Source organism: Mytilinidion resinicola, assembly GCF_010093595.1.
Source record: "Mytilinidion resinicola strain CBS 304.34 unplaced genomic scaffold BDZ99scaffold_8, whole genome shotgun sequence".
Taxonomy (NCBI): domain Eukaryota; kingdom Fungi; phylum Ascomycota; class Dothideomycetes; order Mytilinidiales; family Mytilinidiaceae; genus Mytilinidion; species Mytilinidion resinicola.
Window position 1 is genome coordinate 1,020,574 of NW_022985444.1, and position 25,231 is coordinate 1,045,804.

Genomic DNA, 25,231 nt, shown 5'->3' on the forward strand with positions numbered 1-25,231 from the left:
CAGGCGGCGCGGCGGGGGCGGGCATTCACGCGCAATTATGCTTCACATTCTACACGGCGGTTCGGTCTGAGGCCTCGACACTCGTCGCCGTCGGGGCTGCCCGTCGGATGCTGCGTGGTCTAACGCGGCCCGGAGGAGGGCATTGTCTGTTCTTCGCCGTCACGCCTGCACCCAGCTCGGATATCGAACCACGGGACAGGCTGCGGAACGTCGCAGCCAGAGCCGTCGGAGAAGGGGGTGCTGCGGGCAGGCGACGATGCCGCAGCGCTCCAGCAGCCGCCCGGCAGCGGAGAGAGGCTTCTCATCAGGTGATAGGAGGCTCAAATGCCATCGTCCCTTCAAGAAGGTTGGAAGCCTGCGGCATATTGAGACCTTACTGCATTGAGATGGGGGCGGGAGTCTGGTTAATCCGCAGCCGGCTTGGCGCCGATATTTCGATCGCTGGTCCGTGCACATCCGCGATCTCACAGAACTTTTTCAGAGCGACCAGCACATTTACCGCCATACACACGACATCGTCGCCATGGCCGCAGTCTACAAGAGCTTGTCCAAGCCGGACAGAGGGGACGAGGAAAAGACGGCCGGCCCCAAAAAGCACAAGCAGCGCGTGCTGATTCTGAGCTCGCGCGGCGTCACCTACCGACACCGACACCTCATGAACGACCTTTACTCGCTGATGCCACACAGCCGCAAGGATGCCAAACTCGACACCAAGACGAAGCTGTACCAGCTGAATGAGCTCGCCGATCTGTACAACTGCAACAATGTTCTATTCTTTGAGGCGAGAAAAGGCAAGGATCTCTATGGGTATGCTTTTTTTTAATCACGTCTGGGCGGCAAAAATCTGGTCTCTTTGACAGTATTATGCGGTTCCAGTCTAACAGTATCTGACAAAATGCAGGTGGATTTCAAAAGCGCCAAACGGGCCAACTGTGAGTATTCTACGTGTCACGTGACCTTTCCCTATCTCGATCTTCTATCCGTTGAATCTATGATTTTGTCGCAAACTTTACTCTTGATGTCCTTGGACTTTTTGAACCTCTGTCTACACTTTATTTCTACCTGTGGAAGCGTCCAGGTCTCTCTACTCAACCAAACCGAAACTAATAGGGTTACTAGGTGAAAATGCACATTCAAAACATCCACACCATGGAGGGTAAGACTCATCCTGCATCAAATCTATCACTGCACACTCACACACCCAGAACTCCACTTTACCGGCAACTGCCTCAAAGGCTCCCGCCCCATCCTCTCATTCGACGCCGCATTCGACAAAACCCCCCATCTCCGCGTCCTGAAAGAACTCTTCCTGCACACCTTCGGCGTGCCCAAGACCTCCCGCAAGATCAAGCCCTTCGTCGACCACGTCATGGGCTTCACCATCACCGACGGCAAGATCTGGATCCGCGTCTACCAAATCAACGAAACCGCGCCCGGCAAGCCAAAGCCCACCGCCGACGGCGAGATGGAGGTGGACCCGGCGCCAGCCCCCAAAAAAGGCAAGAACGTCGAAACCAACATCAGCCTTGTCGAGATCGGCCCGCGGGTCGTCATGACCCCGATCGTCATCCTAGAGGGCAGCTTCGGCGGCCCCGTCATCTACGAGAACAAGGAGTTCGTCTCGCCCAACCAGATCAGATCGGACCTGCGGCAGTCGAAAGCCGGCAAGTACAATCGGCGGAGCGAGCAAGGGCTGGAGAGGAAGGTCAAGCGCGGCGATCTGGGCCTCAATACTTACGGCGGCCGGAAGAAGGAGAAGGACGCGCTGGACAACAAGGTTGTGTTTGCTTAGATATACCACTAACACGTGGACCCCCGTGGCGTTTCTTGGCGATATGGCAATTTCCTGGGATTGTATTTGGGACATCGTGGTCTTCGACGGGGACACCAAAAGCGGAACTGGCCGCATTGGGGGGGGCTTCTCAGTGTCTCTTCGGTTGTAGAGTCGCATGGTAGGTAGACTCGAATTAACACTTCTTAATTCCCATACACTTCCACAGTCGAGCGTGTGCTTGTTCAAGTGATATGCCTTCAGCAGCCGAAATATATCAAACGCAATTGATCGAATCTCTAATTCCATAGCTATTCTACATTGCTCATCGCTGCAGCGCGCTCACATCAAGCGCCCACGCTCCGGGTATCATAACTATATTCATCAATCATGCTCGCTCCCCCTTCCACAAACAGGACCAAAGGGTCCAAACCACACGCTTCGCATCTCGCCTCCTCCGCGCCAAAACCCCATCTACAACTCAATCGCATCCTCCGCACTCGTCCCCGCCTTCCCGCCAAACGCTGACCCAGAGCCCGAGCCAGAGCCCGAATTCGACGGGCGGGCGTACCCCCCTTCCTCCTCCTCTTCCTCACTCGCCCAATCCATCTCCTCCGCGCCCTCTTCCTCAAACCCACCGCTGTACTCGTCGCTGTACTGCCCACTGCCATAGCTCTCCATCTCCTCCCCAGCCTCATCCTCCGAGTCGACAAAGAAGTCCGGCGTCGGCGCCGCCTCCGGTTCCGACTCCACCATCTTCCCCTTCCCCTTATCCTTCCTCCCGATCCCCGAGGCGCGCAGCGCGGCGACGCCCTTCCCGTACAGCTCGCGCGGCACAAAGCGGCTCACGCGGCCATAGAACGCCGGTTTTGGCGCCTCGTTAGGTTTCTTGGTGGTGGATTTCGCGACGCCGTTGAGGACAGCCTTTTTCTGCTGCTGCTGCTGCTTCTTGGCGTCGGGTGGCGAGATTGTCTTCTTCCCGCTGGAGGAGCGGGAGCGGCTGAGATGGGCCAGCATCTCGCGGTAGAAGTGCTCGGTCTCGTCGAATTCGGCGTAGATGTTGGCGACTCTCGCGGCCATGGGGTCGGCGAGCGCGGCTTGCAGCACGTCTTCGGGGATGGAGCGGCGACGACGACCGGCGGTGGCCGCAAGGAAGTTGTTGATCGGCGAGGCGTTCCTGGCCGGGCGGTTGAGGCGCGCCATGACCGCGGCGACGCGGGCCTGGCGCTCCTCGTCTGTCTTGGGTGGTTGGGAGGAGCGGAGACGGGCGCGTGCGGCGTCATCGAAGAGGGCGGGAGGGCTGTGCTTTGGGATCCGGGATGGTTGCGGCCGCTTCGGCTTGCTGGAGGACTGGTCGCCTGGTGAGGTGTCCGTGTCTGCCTCCGTGGCCCTGCTGCGCTTGCCGGTAGATGGCTTGGTGGGGGACAGTGGTTCAGAATACCCAAGAGTCTTCCTGAGGAAGTATTCCGACTGAGTTGCGTCACTAGCCCTAGTCTTGCGAAGTTCGGCATCTACATCGTAGGGTTTGCGCGAGCGACTAGAAGTGGAACCAGTAGACGTCCATGACGCCTCCGGAGCTGCTCCGGATTGGGACTGTGTATGACCATGAGCGCTCTCACGCGTGGGACAATTGGGGCATAAGCAGTTGGGACATACAGAGTGTCTGTTGGCATTGGAGCCATTGGCGTTTGAGACACCGTTTGGTGTTCCAGCTTGACCTGCGCTGCCTTGTGAGGCAGGCCTGTCGCGCCTTGAGCGCCGCGACTTCGGAGGACCCATTGCACCATTCAAGGAGGAATCGATGTTAGAAACATCATTTAGAGGAGTCGCCAGCGAAGAAGCTTTGAACTTTGCGCGACGCTCGGCTCCGCGACGGATCAGCTTCTTCTTGTACGCGTTCTCCCACCAAAGTCGACCATACTTGACCGCAAGCTTCGATGCACGGAACTTTGCAGCTTCCTGGAGCGCTTGTTCTTCCTCGAGCTTCTTCATCTCTTCAGCAACAATGCCCTGCATGAAGTGTTCGCAGAACTGCTTCATGACGCCATTAGCCTCGTCCATGAATAGTTCCTCCGCGAAAACATCCAAGGCTCGATCTTTCTCGGCTTGGATTGCTCCTCTTCCGGGATCGAGTGGCGTGGGGGCTTCTGGTGGCGCCGCTTGCTGCACGAAACTCCTATCAGACTGCTCTGGTTCAGGCTGGGGTGCGCCGAACGCAGGCGGTGTTGCTAGAGGTTGTGTGGAGATCTGCGATGGGGCTGCTTGCGGTGCAAAAGTCGTAGCCGGCTGCTCTGAATCGCGTTGCTGTGGAGATAACACGGGTGGTGCTACTGGAACTGGTGTAGAGAACCACGACGGTGCTGCTTGCGGTATAAAAGCCGTAGCCGGCTGCGCTGATTCGCGTTGCTGTGAAGAAAGTATGGGGGGCGCTGCAAGAGGTGCTGGAGGCTCTGTAGGGGCCCATGATGGCGCTGCTGGTAGTGCAAAACTCGTAGCCGGTGCAAAACTCGTAGCCGGCTGCTCTGATTCGCGTCGTTGTGAAAAAAGCGTGGGCGGCGCTGCTGGAGCTGGTGTAGAGGCCGACGATGACGCTGTTTGCGGTACAAAACTCGTAGCGGGCTGCGCTGATTCATTTCGTTGTGAAAAGAGCGTGGGCGGCGCTGCTGGAGCTCTTGTAGGGACCAACGACGGCGCTGAATCAGGCTGCTGTGTTGGAGACAGCGAGAGTATCCCACCCAGACGTTGTTTTGGAGCTGTGCTGGGGGACTCCAAGGGTTTTGAGACGGTTCCGAAAGATACAGCGGCTTGCGGTGCTCCGAAGATAGACGATGTTGCCTGCGGTGCAGAACTCGTGCTGGACTGCGCTGATTCAGGCTGCTGTGTAGGAGACAGCGAGAGCATCCCGCCCAGACGTTGTTTTGGAGCTGTGCCGGGGGACTCCAAGGGTTTTGAGACGGTTCCGAAAGATACAGCGGCTTGCGGTGCACCGAACACAGACGGTGTTGCCTGCGGTGCACCGAACACAGACGGTGCTGCTTGCGGTGCAAAACTCGTGCCGGCTTGCTCTGATCCAGGCTGCTGTGTAGGAGACAGGGAGAGCCTCCCGCCCAGACGCTGTTTTGGTGCGGTGCTGGGGGACTCCAGGGGCTTTTGGACGGTCCCAAAAGATACAGCGGCTTGCGGTGCACCGAAAATAGACGGAGAATCAGAGCGCGTTCTGAGAGCCTCTGCTCCTGCTATAAATCTATCATATTTATTCTTCTCTGCGGAGCTTCGTCGTTGTACGATAGGCTCAGACTCGGCTCCGTCAGACTCTTCGTCTGAGGCAACGAACAGCGGCTTGTCTTCGGGCAAAACTTCTTCATCTATATTCTCTGTTAGTACATGTTCCGAATGAATTATTAAATTGGATCTCTGCGCTTCAAGGACCGACAAACCCTGTATGATAGCTGACGCCTTCCTCAACTCCCTCCTCCTACCAGCTTGCCTCCCCTGCATCTGACTTGGAAGCCCGTCTGGAGTTTCCAGTGGCCGGGTTCCGATAGAAGATGGGTCGACAAACTCTGAAGTACCATCAGCAGTCTTACAGATCTTGAATCCGTATTTCAGGCAGAGCGCCCGAGTCTGTCTCAAGTCCTCGAATCCCAGGATCTTCCCCATCTCTTCGAGCGTCCAATCTTCCAGCCGCTTCTTTCCGCCCTGCTTAAACCCTTTGACGAAAGACTTTAGGACCATATCCCGAATTGGCATGGCGCAGATCTCTGCGGTAGCTACCATTAGGAACGAGTACGAGTCGGAGTTGAGCCCTGACCAGAAGTCTGCCCAGTCATCGCGTGCGAAAGAGGGCGTCCTGGAGGGTTGTAGCGGGCCAATCTTCTTGGTGCCTTTCAGTCCGGCATTGTAGATTTCGACGGCTTTTCTGATTCTCTTGTCATTGACGATGTGGGGAGGCCACCTCGAGATCACATCCTCGATGTTGGGTACCGGACTCTTCAGGCATAAGATGACCTGGTAGGCGCGGAACTCAGCTTCGTGTGGAGACTGATATTTTTTGTCCCGATTGTCGCTATAGTAGGCATCTAGTGACAGCAGCGTCTTGTCCATTTGTTCGTAGTCCTGAGCCCAAGAGTAGTCTGGAACGTCTATGTCCGGGGCTGACATCTCGTGCATCGACAAAATATGAAATCGAACAATCTGTTCAAAGCATTCGATAGCGATCTTGACATCTTCGTCCCTCGTGACTTGCTGGATAGAAAAGTCATTTCGGATGGCGCGAGTCCTGTCCCAGATAAAGGTCTGTACATCTCTCAACTTGAAGTCATGGAGAAGCCCGGCAAATAGGTAGTCGAGTGTCTGCTTGAGGACCGTAGGCGGGCGAAGGTCGGACGGTAGCTGTTCTTCGTTGCCAGCAGCCGATCGCCTGAACTTCTTGACCATGCGGTACTCGTCGAATATTCGCGCAGGCCGGGTAAAGGTCAAGCTCATCGGTTCGTTCTCGTGAGCCCAGACATCGTTCTGGTAGATCCGCTGAACTCGCTCGTATTCCGGGCACATATCCTGACACTCTCCAACAAGTGTGATAGCATCTTCAAGTCTCCTAGGTTTCTCCGGATCTTGCATTTTCCCCGTGGCAATATAGTAGCGGCGCTGCTTTTCGCGGTTTTGTTTGAGCTGTAGCGCGAGTAAGATCATTAGCAGCAAGCCCCTCGATCGAAGAGGTGAGGCAGACGGTAGCTCACCTTCTCCCATCGCTGTTCAATGCCGCGCCTCTGTTTCAAAGCTTTGTCAATGAAAGACTTTTCCTCGTCCGAAGCTGCTCCACTATGAAGCCTTTGCTCCAATGATTGAGCGATGAAAGAGCGCTGTTCAACCAAAGTCATCTCACTTCCATGATCCATCTCTTCTTCCGTGTAGGCAGCTAGTCTTGTATCCTCGTCGGTGTCGCTCGTTCGCCCGCCCTCATCAACCTCCACAGTCGATGACCTCGACGTCGTCTGGTTGCGGCGCCCGCTCCACTGGGTATCGCGATTCCTGTTGCCGCGCTGTTGTTTTGAGCTCGATGCCGGTCCAGTAGGTGCATTCAGACCACCACGGTCTCTTCCGTTCCCTGTGGATCGTGGCGCTCGAAATGGATCCGCCGGCGGCATTGCGTTCGCTCCACCTCGTCTCGGAGCCCGGAAATTGTTTGCAGGACCGCCATCACTGCGCGACGCGTTCGAGTTTCCTCCTCGCCGTCCTCCTCCTTGGCCTCCTCCTTGGCCTGCTCCTTGTCCTCCTCCTTGTCCTCCTCCTTGTCCGCCTCGTCTCATCCTGGCGAGCTGCGGTGCTTGGTGTCGCTCATACGCTGAAGGCGGGGGATCGCGTCTGTGGTAGGGCAGCTCGCGGGAGCGAGCGGTATGTTTTGTGAACGTGTGCTGATGCAGCAGAAGTGGTTGTGGAAAGTTTCTTTGAGAATGGTGGATGGAGGATGGTGTCGCAATGAAGTTCAACAGACACGATCTTTAGACAGGGATCGGCGCCTGGCCTCGACTTGGCAGCGCACGGTCCCCGCGCCGCTATTGTTCTATTCACGACTCTCTATTGTTCGATTCACCGTCCTCTATTGTTCTGTTCACACCACCCTATTGTTCTGTTCACGAGTCTCTATTGTTCTATTCATGAGCCTCTATGGTGCTTTTCAAGATGCCGCCCACGGGTGAAACTTTACACAAGCGTCACCCACGTGATCCCCACGACATAGAGCAGTTCACTGATGCAAGGTGCCGATGAATACTAGACAATCTGCGAGAAACGATGAACGCCAGTAAACTGGCATGATAGGGGCCGAATAGGACCTCGAAAAGAATATCTAATCAAAATTCCCACTGGCACATGACATTCATTCTTTAAGCCCCTGGATACGCTTTAACCTGAGCATCTTGGACAACGAGTAAACTCGCTAGGCGACCTCAGACGGTGATATTTCATGTCACAAATCATCCCGCCTTCATCCAACAAACAGTCAGAATACCGAAATACACTCTTGTTCCATTATACTAGCCACTCAATAGCAGTATCCATCACTCATCACCGTAAACCTCTCCCTTTATTTCTCCCCCTCCCATCCATCCTTCCAGTCTCCAGTTTCTTCGCGTCTCTGTGTATTTTCCCCTTCCCACTCTGCCCCACACCCCCCAACCAAGAATTACCGAGACTAGGCAATACAATTATCATTAAACTCAATCCGAAAATCTACACATACAGGCCTACCCTGCCCTTTTTCCGCCTTGAAGACGCTCTAATAAGCGCACTTTTTGTTTATACACAAGGTAAACCCGTACGTATGTATGTATGCTGACCCTCATCGATGATAAGAAGGAACTGTTGCCATGATAGAATGAATAAGCGCAGGAGCCGTGTGCGCAGGGGGAATACCGTATAAACAGGAGAGGAAGCGCTTTTGGTGGTAGGATATGTATGCGATGAAGGACGCAAATGAGGTCGCTAACGGGGAACCGCCCAGAAGCAAGTTTGTCGTGAGGGTCGTAATACTGTTACAATAGGGAGTTTTGGACGTTAGGTGAGAATATTGGGGCGTGATTCGTAGAGATATGATCCAAATGGAAGCGAGAAGACGAGATGAAGCTCCGAGCGTTTCGATGTGCGGGTGTTGAAGCGGTCGTTGATGAATGTGAGGTGAGGGTTCCAGAGTATGATCGCAAAGAGACGAGAGCCGCCGAGAAGCATCGTGAGCAATGGTACCAGCACCACCCAAGATGATCTGAGGAGGAAGGGAAATACTTTTGTCGACCAGGGAGGAAGAATTCGTGGTGAAGAAATATATATATAGTTGGTTCAGTCGATGGCGAGGCAGGGAAACAAGAGCGAGGACCCAAATTGCCCGATCATTCCATTCTAATTGCGTTGATGCCAAAAGGGCCAGCCGTACAGCTATTGGTATTGATTGTGCCCATTCATTGGATAAGACTGGAGGCCAGCTCCCGAATTCTCGCGATAATTTCCCTCTTGAAACGGGCTCGATACGCTGAGCGGCAACGGGGTGTTTGCCGTCTGAAACTCGTTCGCTCCTGCCTGGCTATAGCTCCTAGTCATCGGTGGTGCCATCGACATTGGGCTCGCTGCTGTGACAGGGCCCTGATAGGAGGTAGTACTTGTCATCACGTCCGGCGCTTGAAATGAGAAGTTACTCCTGCCAGGAAAGATTGACTCAGTAACTTGATAATCGCCATTTAAGGAGTTATGCCGGGGTGGAAACGATGTGGACACGCTATATGTCGGCTGCAAATTTGGGTTGGTCTGCCAGCCGGTGAAGGGTGCAGGCGACTGCGGGATCTCGTATTGCTGATTACGGGGCATTTCGTAATTGATGCCCAATTCGTCGTATGGGCTTACGGAGGGTTTAGCATTGTAATCATACGAGTGGCGAGCTCGCATATGCGACGCCTCGAGGTCTGGAAGGCCAGTCGTTGTGGCACCATGAAATGATTGGTCCCGGAAAGACTGATGATGACCATTTCCATGTGGTAGCGTTCTTGTTGGCAATGTTTCTAGGGTGTGTCCACTCTGACTTATCATAGTGGGCATTGCGCCGAGGAAGCGTCTTGGTGACTCTGCAGGCTGGTGGGGAGATCGAATCCCAAGGCTCGAGTTATCGCAGAGGGTCAAATTTCTGGCGGGTGAGACGAGGTTAGAAGGACTGCTCCCAGTGCTAGGGCTTGCCATTGAAGTGGCACGACTGTCCCTTGCTGACACTTGGAACGATTTGTAGGTGCGCGCCTTCTTCCTGACATTCTTCTTGCTCACAGAAGGTATGTCGGGGGCTGTGACCTCAAAATCTGCGTCTGCAAAACGGTAAACAGTTTGCCAAGAAAACCTAATAGGAGGATAGTAACTTACCAATGCATCCAAAGTGATAATCCTCCTCGTATCTGGCAATTAGAAATATGCAGGAGAGAACGTCCTTTCTTCGTTGTTCACGCTCAAGCTCATTAGCATCACACTTGTTGGAGCAAAAGTACAGCGAGACACGTCTAGACTCAGCCTCAAGTTTATCCACCCAACCGCTACCACGGTCTCTGAGACGCAATAACGCAACCGCAACCGCAGTCCGGCCTACACCAGTTAGCTTTGTCAACACAGAAGTCTAGTGGGAGCATAGAATACCGGCCTTGTTGTTATGGTGCGGCTCAATGTACTCAGACTCTTCAATCGGCCACCATTTGGGAATCCGTGGACCATCCTTAGTCCTCTTGCGGCCTCCTTTAGGCGTCTTCCTACTGTACGGGAAGTTTGACTGCTTCTTTGGCTCTGCCACCTTGATCCACTCGGTTTCAAGCGCCTTCAGACTAATCTGCTGAAGTTGGTCGAGCAGCCTCTGGAGGGCCCACTTGACGCATTCGGAGTCGCTGATCTGGAAGGTGAAGTCGCCTGTGTGAGGCAAGGCTCGTTGTCTTGGAGCAGCTGGGGTGGCCGGAGCAGACATGTCGATGCTAGACTCAGCGGAGAGGCTGTGGGCAGAGTGCCGCCGTTTGCGGGGCGTTACATCGAGATTGCCGTTGTCGCGGTGAGGCCGAGGTATCGAGGAACGGTAAAGAGCTCTCTTCGTTGAAGGCTCGTCGTCGACACTGCCGGAAGCAGGAGCAGTTTCGGGCAGCGGGCTTGGAGGTGCAGCCTGGGGGGCTTGTTGGCGAGCGGCGGCGGCACGCTGAATACGCTGCCAGCCGTCACTGCGGAACAAAACACTCTTCTGGCGCTCGATGTTGCTCGAGGAATAGTACGACGCAGGACGCTTGGCGTCGTGCAGGATGGTCAGGGCCCAGGCGCAGCTGGAGTCTGTCAGGGCGGTGCGGATTGCCGGGTCGAGGGCGATCTGGTCATCGGCCGTGTTAGTGGGCGCAAGCGCCAACTTTATTCATCCACGCTCTCGAAAACACACGACGTCGTCCCGGACCAGCAAGTCACGCCGCGAACGTGGGGCGACGGCGGGAGCGGGAGCTAGCAAAGCGGGGCTGCACGTACCGATGGCGTTGGAGGCTGCTGCGCCGTTGCCGTTGTCTTGCCCACGGCCTGAGACGGCCCATCCTTCTGCTCGCTCGGGGGGGTGCTTGACTTGCCGCGGGGCCCTGGGCCAGGGATACTGCAGTTCTCGTCGTCAACGAGGACCATGGTAGAGCTTCTGCGGTGCCGGCCGGCGAGCGTGGCCGTGAGACCGCGCAGCGAAGCGAGAGCTCCAGCGTCGAGATGCCCCAGCGTCGAGATGCTCCAAGACACACCGACACCGACGGCGTTGTCAAGAGACGGAGCTGTGGTCAATCGTCAGTGTCTCCATTATCATGCCGCGAAGCTGCTGCTGGGGGCAGACGGGTGAGGGGAGAGCGAGGGCTTGCCGCCGCGCGTCTTCAGCAGCCGTTTTCAGCGTCCACGGCTCGAGGCAGATCCCTACTAGACCCCATCGCTCCCAAGCTGGCGGGACTTACTCCAACTGTCCGTTTCTCTCGTGGCCTCAGGCGGTTGCAGAGTGCCCGTGGGCGGCCTGCGAGCGGCGTAGAACGCAACAGCGGGTCTGGTGGCAGAGAAAAATACAGCGAGTGTCAGCGAGACGACCACACGTAGCCCCCTCTTCCCGAGCAGCAGCGGCCGAGCAGGTGATCGGGACCGCAACGAGGGCCACCGCCCTGCTCTGTGGCGATTGGTTGTGGGGAGAAAGAGCAGGCAAGCGAAGTGGCGCGACGAGGGTATTGCAGAGCCCCGGCTGGTGGACGCGGAGGAATGGCTCGCACGTCGACGCGCAGGGCGACCTGCCTTAAGAAGCTGGAGCCTAAGTCGACGTTATGCTTCCTGGAAGACGAGGCTGGCCGCCGTGCCACTCGCCCGCGTGCATCAACGGTACCGTGGAAATGCTGGACGATAGCTGCTGCGAGCGGCGCGAGAACGGCTTCTCGATCTCTCGTCACGGACGGGTGTACAGCATTTCTTCACGTCCGGCAAACATAGCGCTAAACTGAGTCAATCCTGGTATACCTCTTTTCTGGGCTAGTACTTAACCATCTTGAGGATTGATTGGCTAGAACGTTGCTATTCCTCCCTAAAGGCGTCCGGAGTTGCTCCCTTGTACGGTAAGTCTGTGGCTTGATATTAGAGAGTGACCACCGGACGTAAAGAGACGCTGTATGAGAAGCAAGCCGCCACGGCCAGGATGTTGCAAAACTCCCCCTGCACGGCTCGCACCCATCTTGCCGCCGCAGCGCCATGGTTGGCTGCCGGAAGCCGGTAGCTGTTCCGCGCGTCTCGTCGGCGTACCTGGCGCAACGACTGGCGGGGATCGTAGATGCCATGCAGCAGCACCTGGGGCATCCAGGACTTCCCATTTGCACCACCATTGCGTGCAACGCTGCACGGGTAGCAAACAGAGGTACATGTGTGCCGAGTGCCTCGAGAGAACCGGGTTCATCGTCAGTCCCGAACCTGCTGCCCAGCGTCGATCGCTTCACCATGCCGTCTCCCGCCTCTCGTCATGCCGTGGCCGGACAACCCAAGGAGAGTGCGGCTGCTCGCGGCTGCTCGGGTCTGCAGTCGTCGGGTTCCTCGATGCTCCCAGCCTCTCTGGGGCATCTCTGGCATATGCCCCCGTGTTTTCAGGAACTGGCCCACCGCTGTGTTCCCACGCGTTCCTGGATCCACCGGTCCGTCCCTGGCAGGCCATCTCCCTTCACCGTGACAGCCCTGCCACGCATCACCGTTTGCTAGAGCCGCGTCGTGACAGATCACATGTGACCGTTGACCGTGTGGGTCTGGGACACTGACAGGAAAGTGGAGCTGCCGCCACCGAGACAGAAAAAGAAAGGATAGGAAAGCCACACTGTACACTTACCGCCGGATCCCCTTGAAATTGGCATGCTGAGGGGTATTAAGTTTTAGGGCGGTGAGACTGCCAAACGTGCGGGCTCGTAAGATCTGCGTGAATACAAGATGATTAAATCTTTGAAGGTATATACAAATATGTTAACTGTATGAGCTGCTTTTTCCACCGCCCACGGGGCTAACCGTCGCGTAGCCTGCACCCAGGCTGTAGGCGCGTCTCCAAAAGAAATCCAAATCCCTAGCTGCTATCCTATCTATAGTCAGCTCTCGGGACGCATATGAGATCATTTTAGTCACGGCATGTAACAACCGTGTCAGCATCCGGTCGCCCTCTTACGGTTAAAACGCCGGCGCATGATGACGCTCACCCTATCTTGTTATTGCGTCACATCGAGGACATTGTTCAGCAGATTCGCCTCCTTGACAAGTTCGTAGAATAGGCCCTTGCGACGAACTAGCTCTGCCGGAGTGTCGAACTCAGCCACCGTACCGTGATCAAGCACGACGATCCGATTCGAGTCTAGAATTGTGTTAATGCGGTGAGCAATCGTGATGATCGTGCGATCCCTGAAAATACTGCTTCGGAGGGTTGTCTGCAGCAGTGCATCCGTTTCAACATCAACGGCAGCCTGCGAAATGTCAGAAATAGCAACGGATAAGTCTCTTGGGTAACGGACCGTCGCTTCGTCCAACACCAGAATGTTGCTAGGAGCCAGGAGGGCCCGCGCCAGGGATATCAGTTGTCTTTGCCCTGAGCTCAAGTTTGAACCTGTTGTTTTGTTCAGCAATGCTCTTTCAATTCCGAGAGTGTCAAGGTCTAACCTCCTTCGTTGATGCGAGCTTCGAGTCTGCCTGGCATGCTGGCAACATGATCTCGTAATCTCGCATGGTCTGGGATATGGTTAGCTGCAGCTCCCGATTGGAAATTTCCGATAAGCCCCACCTAGGACGCTCCATAGCTCTGTGTCATCGTGAACGTGACCTGGGTCCAGATTGTCTCGGACCGTACCCTCGAATAGCGCGGCATCCTGGGGAATAATCGCCAGTCGTCTGCGAAGGTCCAACAAGCCAATCGTACTCGTGTTCAAATCGTCGATACTCACGCAACCTTCCGTGGGCTCGATAATGCGGAAAAGAGCCATGGTGAGGGAGCTCTTCCCCGCACCTGTGCGACCCACAACACCAATCTTCTCGTGCGCCTTAATCTTAAGGTTAATGTTCTTTAGCACGAGATCCAAGCCTTCGCGATATCTCGTGCTGTAATTTTCAAAAGACACGGCGCCCTGAGAGGGCCAGCTTATGGGAGGTCGCTTCTTTGAAATTATCTCGGGGGCTTCGCTTGGCAGCGCTGCGTACTCCAGGACCCGCTCCACAGAGACGATGTTGGTTTCGACTTCAACGGTCTGACGCACAATCCAATTCAGTGACTGCGTGATCTGCAGTGCATACGACATGGCCAGACCAACCATACCAGCTGACAGGCCGCTATGGCTTGACACTGAAATGATAGCAAACCCTGCAGATGCCAGAATGATGACAGAGCCAATGAACTCCAAGCGCACGGCAAGCCACCTGTTGGCATTGATGGACGGGAAGTAAGCCCTGAGATTGGCATCCACGCGCCATTCATTCTCCTGGGCGAATCTAGGCTGCTGATGATAGGCGCGAATGGTGCTTATTCCGCTAAGCGACTCCTGGAAGTGGGCGTAGATGGGGCTTCTGCTAATGCTGTCTAGGCGCTTAAGCTCTCTACTAGTCCGGAGATAGTACCGCTGGATGTACAAGTAGAGGGCGCCAAGCGGGATGATCAAGGCGATGAAGATAGGCGTCGAGATGGAGACGACGACAAGGGTGAATGCGGCTGCGTGAGGTTAGTGTGATCAGATGGTGGGGGGTGTGCTACCACGAACCTCTGGCCGTGTTCACGAAGAGCATATTGAACGTTCGCCTAAATTACTCACGTCAGCCGCGCTTGTGCATGCCAAGATGAAACGTCTCGTCACTTACGCAAGAACTTCATCGACGCGATAGATATCACTAGGGGTCACGTTAGCGAGAGTTCTCGCTCGTCGCGGGCCCCGGCAGCGGGAGAGATCAAAACACAGCGGGCCGCCCGACGACGTGGGCGAATTCTATTTGTGTCTGCCTGCAGCAGGCATATTGTGAGCAGGGACTTACCTTGAAAAGCGGTTTAAGATCCTGCCGGCAGGTGTCGTCTCAAAGAAACTCATTGGCGAGCGGAAGATAGCATAAGCCATCCGCTCATGGAGCTTGCGAGAAGCCTAGATGCGAACGTCCGTTAGCCATGCACCAGTGCCAGGTGATCCATACAAGGGTAGGTTCCGGGATTACTCACCTCAATAGAGCAGAAAATCCAGAGGATGAGAGTTTGCACCACGACCAGCGTGGCTGACCCGAAGCCAAAAGCGAAATATACTCCGATGTATCGCCCCACGTGTGGGTTCCCATGTGCCTCGCCGTTGGCTTCAGACCACTGCTTGAGCCACACGCTCCCACCTGCGCGACCATTAGCCTCCGCTCCACGGCAAAAAAGTGACAGGTCTCATGTAAGGAAAGCTATTCCCGTTCGTCACTCACCGATCTGCGCCGTCTGAGCCCCTATAAGCATCACCGCGTAAATTGACACCGCAGCAAGATTACTCGTCTTAGCATATTCGCCATACACGTTCCATTTGACCTTGCCTTGCTCGGAGAACTCTTTTGTTTGCTTGCTCTTGAGGCCGGCGCCCTCCTCGTCGGTCACCTTACCGCGAGGGCCGTGGAAGGTAGCCGTGCTCGCGCGCCGGAGCGTCATGTTGCTTGCTTTGCGAGACGCACCGTTGGCAGGCCTCAATGGAGCCAGCTGGGGCAGTCCTCCTTGAACTGCCTCTGCTTCACCATCATCTTCGTCCTCTGACGTTGGGCTGGTGCCGTATACAGTAGTTTCCTCGTCGCTTGTGACACTCTCGGATGTCTTGCTGTCGGCCTCACTCTGATCTTCGTTCTGTGACGACCGTATCAGCTGAGCGATTTCACCCTTCATGGCCATGAGCTGATCGTAGGTGCCCTTCTCGAGAATCTTGCCTTCTCTCAGAAGCACAATCATATCTGATTCCATGAGGACCGGGATCGAGTTTGTCGCTAGAACTCGCGTCTTTCCAGCCAAAAGACCTTTCGGACCGAGAACATTATCAATGAGATGTCTTCCGACATGCTGATCCACTGCCGACAAGCAGTCGTCGAGTAAGTAGACGTCAGCTCGGGCGTACACAGCACGAGCAAGCGTAAGTCTTGCCTTCTGGCCACCAGAGAGTGAAATGCCTCGTTCGCCGACTTCGGTTTGGTCCCCGTCAGGGAGCGACGCAAAGTCGTCCAGGAGAGCGCATGCTTTGACAGTCTTGTCGTAGAACTGTGGGTCCCAACGATGACCAAAGACAATGTTTTCCTTGACAGATGCATTCATTACCCACGCTGATTGCGGTACATACGCAGTTTTTCCACGCATTACCACTTCACCCTTGATCTTCCAAAGATCCCCGAGCAATGCTTGCAGCATTGACGACTTTCCGGCACCTACCCGCCCAACAATACACGACAGCTCTCCCTTGTGTGCGGAAAAGTTAATGTCGTGCAGTGCTCTTCTTTCTTCGGCTTTGTTCCAGGTGAAACTCGCATCGCGCACGCGGACAGATTCGTCTCCGGTCTCTTCGACAGAATCTTCCCGCAACACAGCATTCTCCTGAAGTTCTTCCGCGAGCAGGAAGCTCGTTATGCGGCCAACCGCTACACTAGCTTCGACAATGGAGGTAATAACCATAGGAAGGATCGCCAGCGGGAACGTGAGCAAGTTGAAGAGCGTGAGTGCCGGGAAGACAATGTCTGTGGTCAAGGGGGTATTTTGTGTAAGCACGAAGACCCCAAAAGTTGAACACGACACGAGAAATGGTGTAGTGGACCAAGTGAAGTTGGCGAAAGCTTGAGTCGCCCCAATCTTTCGGAGAGTCTTGAGTTCCAGATCGTTCCGAATGTAGTTCAGCTTCTTGAAAAATGCAGTTGTCCAGGCATATAGCTTGATAGACCGCATATTGTTCAATATCTCGGTCATTAGCCGTGTACGGGAATCCTTGTTCGTCATCTGTTGCTTTTGAAGTGTCTTCATGATCCTGGCGATGAATCCGTTCACAGGAATCATAACGAGCATAGCGCCAACACCGGCAAACATGCTAAAACCAACCAACTGGTATAGAGAAAGCATACATAGTGTGATTTGAAAAGGTGCGGACCAGAGCTGCTGCCCATACTGGGCGAGATCCTGGAGTCTTTGGGTATCCACAGCCATGTAGTTAACAATGTCACCCGTAGATTTTGCAGCGCGGCCTTCATTTGACAGTCGCATTGACTTGGAGTAGATTGCAGCGGTCAAAGAAGACTTTATTCGCATCCCTGTTTCGAAGGACCGTTGAAAGTACTGGTGTACAAAGGCGGTTTGAGAGACTGAAACCGCGAACATTGCCAACGCAATCGCAGCTCCGCGAATGACCGGCTGGGGCTCGTCGCCACGATATGAGTCCACAAATACAATCAACAGCCTGAGTAGCTGGGGCTGAACAAAAGCCAGGGTGTCGCTCACTGTCTTGATGCACGCGCCTCGGAAATAGGGGGCTCCAAATCCGCGGAAAAGGGCCATCCACAGCGATGGATGCTTCTTCTCGAGCTCGTGATTCCACGCATGATTGAAGGATTCTGTCGTCGCTTTTGTGGTGTCGCGCTTCCGAAGATTCCAAAGGTCGTCCTGGGTGAGGAACGATTTGTACCCATACTTCATCATAGGTGTCATCCAGCCAAATGTCAAGACCGAGAAGACGTCCGCATACTCAAAGGGGCACTCATCATCGTCACCCAAGGCATCATATGCGCTGAGCTTTTTGGGCACAAGCCACTCCAGGATGAATTCGAGTCCGGCCAACGCAACGCTCACGCAGAACACAACAAAGTATGCCAGATGTTCTTTATACATCTGCTGGGAGACCAGTGATCGGACTTTGACCCCGAAGGCTATCAGGAGAAAGAGCCAGTAGAACAATACCACTCCATTGGCGTTTCGCGACCTCCAGTGTTCGATGTATTGTATGTAGAATATGACGCCTAGCGAGAGAATCGTAAGTATGGTTGTCCAGAATCGGAAGTCGCCCGCCCATATCCCGGTGAAGTATTCAATTTGTAGGGCAGCCTGTAACGCAGAGGTAATAATGAGAGCTCCAATGGTAATCTGGCAGGGTATCATTAGTAGATGGACTAGTAGTGCTTCTTTCATGGCAATGATAATTCAACCAGACGATGGCAATGATAAGATTAACGTACAAGCTTAGCATAGAAATGCCAATTCTTTGAGACAGGTTGGGCGGAGCACTTCTTGAAGAGGTACCATATTGCCGCTGCACCCGCAACAATCCCCCAAACAGCCACCACCGATATCCATACATCCAGAAAGCATGGCGTGAAGTCGTAGCGGTACGGGCTCAAGGGGCCCCATCCCTCGGCGTTACCGCATAATGGTTGCTGACGATCTTTTGTTGCGGCAAGATATCCGTGGGAGAAGGGCTTGAACGGAGTCAGCGGAGCCTGCAGACCGCCGGTGCCGTGCATTGATCGAGCGATTCGCGATGTACCAACTCCTCTAGCAGAGAAGTGGGAGTTCCGGGCGATGTTGGTGTCGGGAATGGGGACGTGGAGGCAACGACGAGAAGTCGTGGAGGAGCTTTGACAAAAATCGAAGAGATGCTGAGTAAGGACGCAGATTTAGCGTCGTCATAGAACGGTTTTCTGCGCATTGGCGGTCAACACCACTCTCCCGATCACGAGATGCCCCGACTGGCAATCCGACGAGCCGATTGTCGAGAAGTTCTGCCTAGAATCCGAATCAGCAGGCTCTCGATTGGCCCGCGCCACTATCCTCATCCCTCCATCATGCAGTCGACGCGGGGCGAGAAAGGTTCAGGCCCTCAGCCGATCCGAGCGGCTGTTCCCTGCTGCCGAGCAAGCCTTGCTTCAACCAACCGTGGACTCTGCTTTCCAAGGCGCCTTCACGATGCGCCCTAACATCCTCATCTTTTGTGTCAGTTGCGAAGACAGACTTTGCACGCTACATACGCTGTCTATCTGTCCTTCAAACGGGCTTACAGAGCGAGCATACTGTTGACTCGTGAAAGAACTCGGATCAAAACGCGGTGTGCAATGATCGACACAGAGCAGTCTCCAACTGCAAGAACAATCGGAAACACCAAAGGCATCGCCGGTTGCTTACCCAATATTTGCGCTACAAATTTTTGGTCCATACTAGTAGGAGCCTAGGACAAACCGTAGAACGGGGGATATCATGCATCTGTTCAGCGGCGAAGAAAGTCCTTTATCCGGAGCCATTCTGGTCATACTCACAGAAATCGAGACATACATGCCACCTTTGCAGCGATCCTGGGGTGACGAGCAGAGGTGAGGATACCATACCACCGGCTACATGATCTATAATTGACTTCCCGCCGGAATGGGCTTTGGCAATCCTGTTGTACACGTGTTTCGTCCGGCCACCATCATTCTTCCCAGCTGAGCTCCAGAAGTGTACAATCGAGGTTTGGGAGCAGCCACAGTCACACCGCACTGCAGTCGCAAACGCCTTCGACCTCACGGATCCTCAATGGCGCTAAGGTTCCAGTCCGGCAATGATAACGGATGTCAACTCTACCAGTTAAAGCATCACGATACGGACGACTTCACCGCGCATGGTCCGGTACCCCCAGCAGAATATGGCCGCAATGCCCTGATCGCTACTTGTTGCGACCCATCGAATCAAGATACTGCTAATAGAATTCAGCTAGATCCAGATTCAGATTCCCAAGATTCGACGAGCTAGCATGCGCCCTCAGCCAGCCCAAAATTCTCCAGCGCGACCAGGCGAGCCCGCACGGCTGGGGAGAGATCGAGCCTGGACTTAGCTCGAAAATGCTCGAAAATGCTCCGATATGCTCTCGCGTGGCCAATAGCCTAGGCCGTAGCATTCGGAGCTTAAAAATAGCGCTCCATATCAAGCTGGGACAGCGCTCGAAGCCGAAGTCTGGTCGCCTGGGCACTCCACTAACCATGCACCCCTCCTCCACATACCCGTCGACGAGCTGCACAGGGGTGCCGAACTCAGCTAACGTGCGTGCCTTGAACCCAATCGAAGCAGATTGCTGGCCGTTTTCGGACCAAGCTGGCCACCCCAACGACCGCAGCTGGTCCTTGGCGGCAATCGTCCCAGCAAATCTATGTACACCGAGTACTGACGCCCATCTCTGGCATGCGGCTGTGGACGGCAGATGCCTTCGCTGCATCCTCGCGCGCATAAATATCTTCCCGCTATAGCATTCATTCGCGGATGAGCGCGAGCTGGGTCAAGACGCAGCCAGCCTCCCTCGAACGCTCCGTGACGCTATGTGCCGCTGTTGTACAATGTCTGGCTTGCAGTGTATCACTCTTTCCCGGAGAGTATTTGTGCTTGGCCCTGGTCGAAGTATAAGTAGACTCGAGATCTCATCGTATATCATCATACTCCTTACTTGTGCAATCACCGCCTCAAACCTTCGAATCCCCCTGTATCTCCACCTCCACTCAACTACCTTCACCCTTTACACAACCAACCAAACCAACACCGAACAATCCACCTCACCATGTCCATCTCCAGCCCCTCCTCCAGCAGCAGCTCCTCTTCTCTTGTCGCCCCCTCCACCTCCCAAACCTACATCCGCAGCGGCATCGGCGGTGCCGGCAACTGGAAAAGAGCCGCCAGCATCCCCTCCGCCCTCCCAGTCCTGCAAATCAGCACACCCCGCCACGGCTCCTTCTCCTCCGGCGTCGGCGGCGCGGGCAACATCCACTCCACCAGCGCACGCCGCGCCCTCTCCGCCGACGAAGAGCGAGCTCGCTCGCAGGCCATCAAGCGCAACGCGCGCTCCGCGTGGCACACCGGCATTGGCGGCGCGGGCAACAGGTACATTCACAAAAAGCCCGCCCCGCCCGTCATGCTAGAGCCTTCGCTGTCCAGCTTCAGCAACGCGCCGCTCCCCATCAACGGGCTTGAGGTGCTGCGTCGTCGGCTGTCCAGCGTCCTTGTGTCGTTGCCGCTCTCCAGGTCACGAAGGTCTCCGCTAGACGACGGCTCGGACGGCAAGTCGCTCGTCTCGGTCGTGTGCTAGGATGCTGCCTGGTTGCGATACGAGGCGCTGGGTCAGGAGGTCGAGGACGGCCGTGGTACGGGGTCAGGGGCGTGTCTCGTCGATGTGGGGGTCCGATCTGTATGACTGTGGCGGCGGTCCTGGTGGGACTTGAGTGTATTGGCGGGTGGATGCCTTGTGGTAGTTTGTGCGAGCTTTTGGTCTTCGTTTTGGTACCTCGTCGCGCTTTTGGACTTGGGTTCAGGTGGCTTGAGGTGGATGTAATTGGAAAGGAATCGGGAGTCTGGGTGCTGGCGTTCTATTCACATGATATCCCTGGTCTATTGGTAGTTACTCCATTTGATGAATAGACACTTGTCTTCATTGAAGCATACCTTTGATCATCTATGATATCGGGATCGTGATGTGACGGATAGGAAGATAACGCCGATCAGAGTGAATCATCTATCTTCTTGCTCTTTCTCTTCTTACAGTCTACGGATACCCGGGCGCTTAGAACGTCTTGATGCTGCTCTCCTGAACTAGGTGACCTCGGGTGCTATGCGGTGCTATGGAATGGGTCTGTTGACATTTGCCTTCCACTGCACGAGACGTGACATGTAAATCGACTCGCAGCTTGCACGTGTAGGCAACGAGGGCTCGCCACAGTCATGGGCCCTCCAACGGACTCTTCAAAATTTAAACAAGAAGTAAATTTCTCAAAATGACTGTCTAACGACCTACCTGGAGGGCCCCAATGAGAAGTGAAGTCCACGGACCAAGATGCTCGTAGTGGACTCTCAGTACAGACTTAAGGGTATCCATTGACTTGGAACGCTTCCGTGTTACTGTCCTAAGCCAACACTGACAGTTGATCTCGCTTGCATGTTCATGTCGAGTATCGAAGCGGTGTCCTGAGAAGTGTCAATGTCGCTATCCGTGCTCGACATGGACCAGACGACTGTCAGGTTTCGTTGAACAAATAACAGCAGTCCCCGAATCTGTGACTCTTGCCAGATCTTCATATGCTTTAGATATACACTCTCTCTGGACTTGTGTACACTTGCCTAGCACCGTTTGAGGTGGTCTGGTGCGTTATCAAACACTGTAAAACGACGATCTTGACGAAGCTGATAGCTGTTCGAGCCACCTCAGACGGAGTCAGAATAGACTGCCACTTTTTGTTCAACGGACCCTGACTGTTCGATGATTCCACGACCTCTCTGTGCTCTTCAACCCCGCTTTTGCTCACGCTCGAGGAGTTCTCGGCAGGAAGCTACGAGGTCGGCGATCCGTGATCTCATTCTTGGAGCCGCTTGCTGACGCATGGCACCATTCCTCCCGCGCTCTTTTCACTCAATCCCAATCATCCCCACTGTCCTCCTCCGCCACCTTCCCCCTCCTAACGGCGGTCCCCTTCTTCACTCCTTGAACCTTCTCCCTCACCAACACGCCCGCCCGTATCAGCCTTGCCTCCAGATCCCTCGTAGTGAAAGTATCCGGCGTCCGGCCCAATCCTTCGAATCCAATAACACGGTCAACACCCACGCCATCCACAAAGGCAATGACGCACGGCAGGACCTGGATCTTCAACTTCGTAATAAGGAAAGGCGCATTATCAACATTTATGCGCACAATGCGAGTTTCGTAGTGCGTAGGTGCGAGAGACTGCAATCGACATTAGCCCAGCTCATCCCATACACCCCCAATCCAGCCTCTCAGTCCCCACCTCTCCTCATTCCTACTAACCTCAAGGTGCCCATCCATAACCGCACACCTGCCAAAATCGGGCTTGAAGAAATGCACCACGCAATACTTGGTGCTGGTCGTGATGTCCATGAGCGTCTTCTCGTCTTTTATCTCGGTGTAGGTTCCGTGCTCGGACGAGCGCAGCTGCTTCGCGCGATTGAACTCTTCGTGGAGTTGCTGCAGACGCCGCTCGCGGAAGGCGTCAACGGCTTCGTCGGCTTCGAGGGACGCGATCAGCGCGTCTTCGTCGCTGTCTGGGTCTGCCGCGGCGGTGTCGACGAGGTGGGCTACGGTGGGATCGAGAGACATGGCTGTGGGACCGGAGAGAGCTGTGCAGAGAGCTGAATGGTGGTTGGATTGGGTGCCTGCCTGTTTTGCGGCTGGTACTTTTTAGGAGAGTGGTGTTTTGGGGGATGATTTGCGAGGGGCAGTGATGGGCTAGCGGAGTTTGGCGTTGAGCTCGATCCAGGTGCGGAAGAATACCGTGTTTAGCTGATAAACGCAGGATTCAAAGCTGGTGGACGGAATCAAGCATATGATTGCTTGTATTCGGTATCGCATTAGGCATGTAATTCACGCCATGGAGTCTTGTAGGATTCGCCCTGCCGCCGGGGCTGACGAGTCTTTGAGAAGATGCGTGGATGACAAGGGGCGTTCGCCTCAAGGAAATTCAGCCCCCCTCTCCACCGCGATCTATTCCAGGAGTGCTCGAGACCATCCCTCCCGCCCTCACCTCCGTCCTTTGACCGCTTCTTCTTTCCGACACTTCAACGACGTGCTTTTCGTCTCCTCTCTCCTGCGCCTGCCACTCTGCACCAGGCCGTCCGCTCTTTGCCCGCGCCGCCTGCCTCCGCGCCGTCCGTGAACAAGCACGACCCCTTACCTCCGTAATCTTCATTCCTCCATCCCGCCATCATGTCCGACGATAAGAAGAGGGACGACTACGACGAGAAGACCAGCTTCGTCGACCGCTCCGCCTCTCCAATGCATCCCTCAACGCCGCGTCGCCAGCCGTCGCACCACTACTCGGTCGCAGAGAACCCCATCCTCCCCGTTCTCTCGTACTGCGCCTCGTCCATTTTGATGACCGTCACGAACAAATATGTCTTGTCGGGCGTGGACTTCAACCTCAACTTCTTCCTGCTATGTGTTCAGGTAGGCTATGATATCCGGTGAAGAGGATTCGCGGCATTTACTGACGGGATTTACAGTCTGTCGTCTGTGTCATTGCAATCCAGACTTGCAAGACAGCCAAATTGATCACGTACCGGGACTTCAACACAGACGAGGCCAAGAAATGTACCTTCTTCTACCTAGATTGTGCGCGTTGCGACTGACATTTGCGCGCAGGGTTCCCCATCTCCCTCCTCCTTATTGGCATGATCTACACGAGCACGAAAGCATTGAAATTCCTTTCCATTCCCGTTTATACTATCTTCAAGAATCTTACGATTATTCTGATTGCCTACGGAGAGGTCCTCTGGTTCGGTGGAACCGTCACCTCCATGGCTCTCTTCTCCTTTGGTTTGATGGTGGCCAGTTCCATCATTGCGGCTTGGGCAGATATTCAGCATGCGCTGAGCAGTTTTGGAGATGCAACGACTGAGGCCACAAGCGCCATCTCCACGCTCAATGCCGGATATCTCTGGATGATGTTCAACTGCTTCTGCACTGCCACCTACGTTTTGGGCATGAGGAAGCGGATAAAGCTGACCAACTTCAAAGACTTTGACAGTAAGTCCCCTCGCCAATTTCTTCTCATACGTATCCTGACCCCCAATTCCAGCCATGTACTACAACAACCTCCTCACCATCCCAATCCTCCTGATCGCCTCCCTCTTTGTCGAAAACTGGTCCAGTGAGAACATCGCCGCGAACTTCCCCGCCGACAAGAGGAACAGCCTCATCGGGGCCATGATCTTCTCCGGCCTCTCCTCCGTCTTCATCTCATACACCTCCGCCTGGTGCGTCCGCGTCACATCGTCCACAACATACTCTATGGTCGGCGCCCTGAACAAGCTCCCCATCGCCGTCAGCGGCCTCGTCTTCTTCGACGCCCCCGCTACCTTCGGCAGCATCTCTGCCATCTTCGTCGGCTTCGTCAGCGGCATTGTCTATGCCCTCGCCAAGGTCCGCCAAAACGCCAAGCCAAAGGACTCGCTCCCATTAGTGAACGCACCTATGAGCGCCAGCAGCCAAAGCATGCGGGACAGCTTCAAGTCATGAGCACGCAACTACTCCCCTTCCTACGTTCTTGCACTGGAGAAGTCGAACTCCCCAGGTCCTTCCCAGCAAACATATATATGCTCGGACGTTTACTGGGCAGGAAGGACCCTCGATAGCAAACATCCTAGGCGTTTATCCCGGACCCCTTTTACAATAATCCTTCATCTCATGAAGCCCTCTCAATGTCCCCCCCTTTTTTTCTTGTTGTATTTGTTACGCACATCGTAGCCCGCCGAGCTACCGATTCCTCGACGTCTTAGAAATGGTTGGTGTGGGTTTTGATAACATCCTGGTTCTGCTTCTTCGTTTCTTTTGTCTTCTGTCGTGGACGTTGCTTGGGAACATTGGGGCTTTTTGGAGGGAATGGTGTGTGGATTAGTGCGAAACTTTCTTGCTGCCAAAAAATGCTGGGATTGAAGCAGGTGCTCGTCCGAGTGTG

The 25,231-nt window shown here is 54.8% G+C and overlaps 9 protein-coding genes across 9 annotated transcripts; 3 read left to right on the forward strand and 6 right to left on the reverse strand.

Annotated features, from left to right (window-relative positions):
* Positions 1–480: 480 nt before the first annotated feature.
* Positions 481–1,999, forward strand: BDZ99DRAFT_462214 (Brix-domain-containing protein). The gene is made up of 4 exons (XM_033719798.1): positions 481–807; positions 902–932; positions 1,120–1,156; positions 1,206–1,999. Exons 1-4 carry the CDS (start codon positions 524–526, stop codon positions 1,790–1,792), a joined length of 939 nt encoding a protein of 312 aa, XP_033577891.1. The 5' UTR covers positions 481–523; the 3' UTR covers positions 1,793–1,999.
* Positions 2,000–2,054: 55 nt separating this feature from the next.
* On the reverse strand, positions 2,055–5,136 carry BDZ99DRAFT_497854 (uncharacterized protein). Its single transcript, XM_033723548.1, has 2 exons — positions 3,428–5,136; positions 2,055–3,364 (listed from the first exon to the last, which is right to left on the reverse strand). The coding sequence occupies exons 1-2, from the start codon at positions 4,670–4,672 to the stop codon at positions 2,246–2,248; spliced, it is 2,364 nt and encodes a 787-aa protein (XP_033577892.1). The 5' UTR covers positions 4,673–5,136; the 3' UTR covers positions 2,055–2,245.
* BDZ99DRAFT_441571 (uncharacterized protein) lies at positions 5,001–6,734 on the reverse strand (the record flags this gene model as incomplete). Its single annotated transcript, XM_033717775.1, has 2 exons — positions 6,511–6,734; positions 5,001–6,442 (listed from the first exon to the last, which is right to left on the reverse strand). Coding segments are annotated over exons 1-2 (1,599 nt in total), but the record flags the coding sequence as incomplete, so codon positions are not given.
* A 1,967-nt stretch (positions 6,735–8,701) lies between these two features.
* Positions 8,702–12,221, reverse strand: BDZ99DRAFT_519605 (uncharacterized protein; the record flags this gene model as incomplete). The annotated part of the gene is made up of 5 exons (XM_033725431.1): positions 8,702–9,612; positions 9,668–9,883; positions 9,935–10,640; positions 10,790–11,073; positions 12,071–12,221. 5 exons carry the CDS (start codon positions 12,219–12,221, stop codon positions 8,702–8,704), a joined length of 2,268 nt encoding a protein of 755 aa, XP_033577894.1.
* A 787-nt stretch (positions 12,222–13,008) lies between these two features.
* BDZ99DRAFT_386083 (multidrug resistance-associated protein 1) lies at positions 13,009–18,277 on the reverse strand (the record flags this gene model as incomplete). The annotated part of the gene is made up of 10 exons (XM_033715458.1): positions 13,009–13,260; positions 13,309–13,400; positions 13,454–13,522; positions 13,575–14,492; positions 14,542–14,579; positions 14,639–14,668; positions 14,810–14,913; positions 14,988–15,148; positions 15,230–17,900; positions 17,993–18,277. The coding sequence occupies 10 exons, from the start codon at positions 18,275–18,277 to the stop codon at positions 13,009–13,011; spliced, it is 4,620 nt and encodes a 1,539-aa protein (XP_033577895.1).
* Positions 18,278–19,114: 837 nt separating this feature from the next.
* On the reverse strand, positions 19,115–20,478 carry BDZ99DRAFT_462218 (uncharacterized protein). Its single transcript, XM_033719799.1, has one exon. The coding sequence runs from the start codon at positions 20,008–20,010 to the stop codon at positions 19,486–19,488; it is 525 nt and encodes a 174-aa protein (XP_033577896.1). The 5' UTR covers positions 20,011–20,478; the 3' UTR covers positions 19,115–19,485.
* On the forward strand, positions 20,386–20,670 carry BDZ99DRAFT_344969 (uncharacterized protein; the record flags this gene model as incomplete). The annotated part of the gene is made up of 1 exon (XM_033714425.1): positions 20,386–20,670. A coding segment is annotated over one exon (285 nt), but the record flags the coding sequence as incomplete, so codon positions are not given.
* A 1,322-nt stretch (positions 20,671–21,992) lies between these two features.
* On the reverse strand, positions 21,993–23,006 carry BDZ99DRAFT_291292 (thioredoxin-like protein). The gene is made up of 2 exons (XM_033714098.1): positions 22,567–23,006; positions 21,993–22,485 (listed from the first exon to the last, which is right to left on the reverse strand). Exons 1-2 carry the CDS (start codon positions 22,873–22,875, stop codon positions 22,174–22,176), a joined length of 621 nt encoding a protein of 206 aa, XP_033577898.1. The 5' UTR covers positions 22,876–23,006; the 3' UTR covers positions 21,993–22,173.
* Positions 23,007–23,272: 266 nt separating this feature from the next.
* BDZ99DRAFT_415191 (GDP-mannose transporter) lies at positions 23,273–25,125 on the forward strand. Its single transcript, XM_033716747.1, has 4 exons — positions 23,273–23,721; positions 23,778–23,865; positions 23,917–24,300; positions 24,353–25,125. Exons 1-4 carry the CDS (start codon positions 23,482–23,484, stop codon positions 24,790–24,792), a joined length of 1,152 nt encoding a protein of 383 aa, XP_033577899.1. The 5' UTR covers positions 23,273–23,481; the 3' UTR covers positions 24,793–25,125.
* Positions 25,126–25,231: the final 106 nt, after the last annotated feature.

What these genes read in the sequence shown, in the direction of transcription:
- BDZ99DRAFT_291292 (XM_033714098.1), bottom strand. Translation starts at nt 22,875, where the DNA reads ATGTCTCTCGATCCCACCGTAGCCCACCTCGTCGACACCGCCGCGGCA. An exon ending in TTATGGATGGGCACCTTGAG is followed by an intron (nt 22,486 to 22,566) that starts GTTAGTAGGAAT and finishes TGTCGATTGCAG; the next exon opens with TCTCTCGCACCTACGCACTA.
- BDZ99DRAFT_415191 (XM_033716747.1), top strand. Translation starts at nt 23,482, where the DNA reads ATGTCCGACGATAAGAAGAGGGACGACTACGACGAGAAGACCAGCTTC. An exon ending in TCTTCCTGCTATGTGTTCAG is followed by an intron (nt 23,722 to 23,777) that starts GTAGGCTATGAT and finishes CGGGATTTACAG; the next exon opens with TCTGTCGTCTGTGTCATTGC. An exon ending in CAACTTCAAAGACTTTGACA is followed by an intron (nt 24,301 to 24,352) that starts GTAAGTCCCCTC and finishes CCCCAATTCCAG; the next exon opens with CCATGTACTACAACAACCTC.
- BDZ99DRAFT_462218 (XM_033719799.1), bottom strand. Translation starts at nt 20,010, where the DNA reads ATGCGCGCGAGGATGCAGCGAAGGCATCTGCCGTCCACAGCCGCATGC.
- BDZ99DRAFT_497854 (XM_033723548.1), bottom strand. Translation starts at nt 4,672, where the DNA reads ATGCTCTCGCTGTCTCCTACACAGCAGCCTGAATCAGCGCAGTCCAGC. An exon ending in CCAATGCCAACAGACACTCT is followed by an intron (nt 3,365 to 3,427) that starts GTATGTCCCAAC and finishes GGTCATACACAG; the next exon opens with TCCCAATCCGGAGCAGCTCC.
- BDZ99DRAFT_462214 (XM_033719798.1), top strand. Translation starts at nt 524, where the DNA reads ATGGCCGCAGTCTACAAGAGCTTGTCCAAGCCGGACAGAGGGGACGAG. An exon ending in AAAGGCAAGGATCTCTATGG is followed by an intron (nt 808 to 901) that starts GTATGCTTTTTT and finishes GACAAAATGCAG; the next exon opens with GTGGATTTCAAAAGCGCCAA. An exon ending in AAACATCCACACCATGGAGG is followed by an intron (nt 1,157 to 1,205) that starts GTAAGACTCATC and finishes TCACACACCCAG; the next exon opens with AACTCCACTTTACCGGCAAC.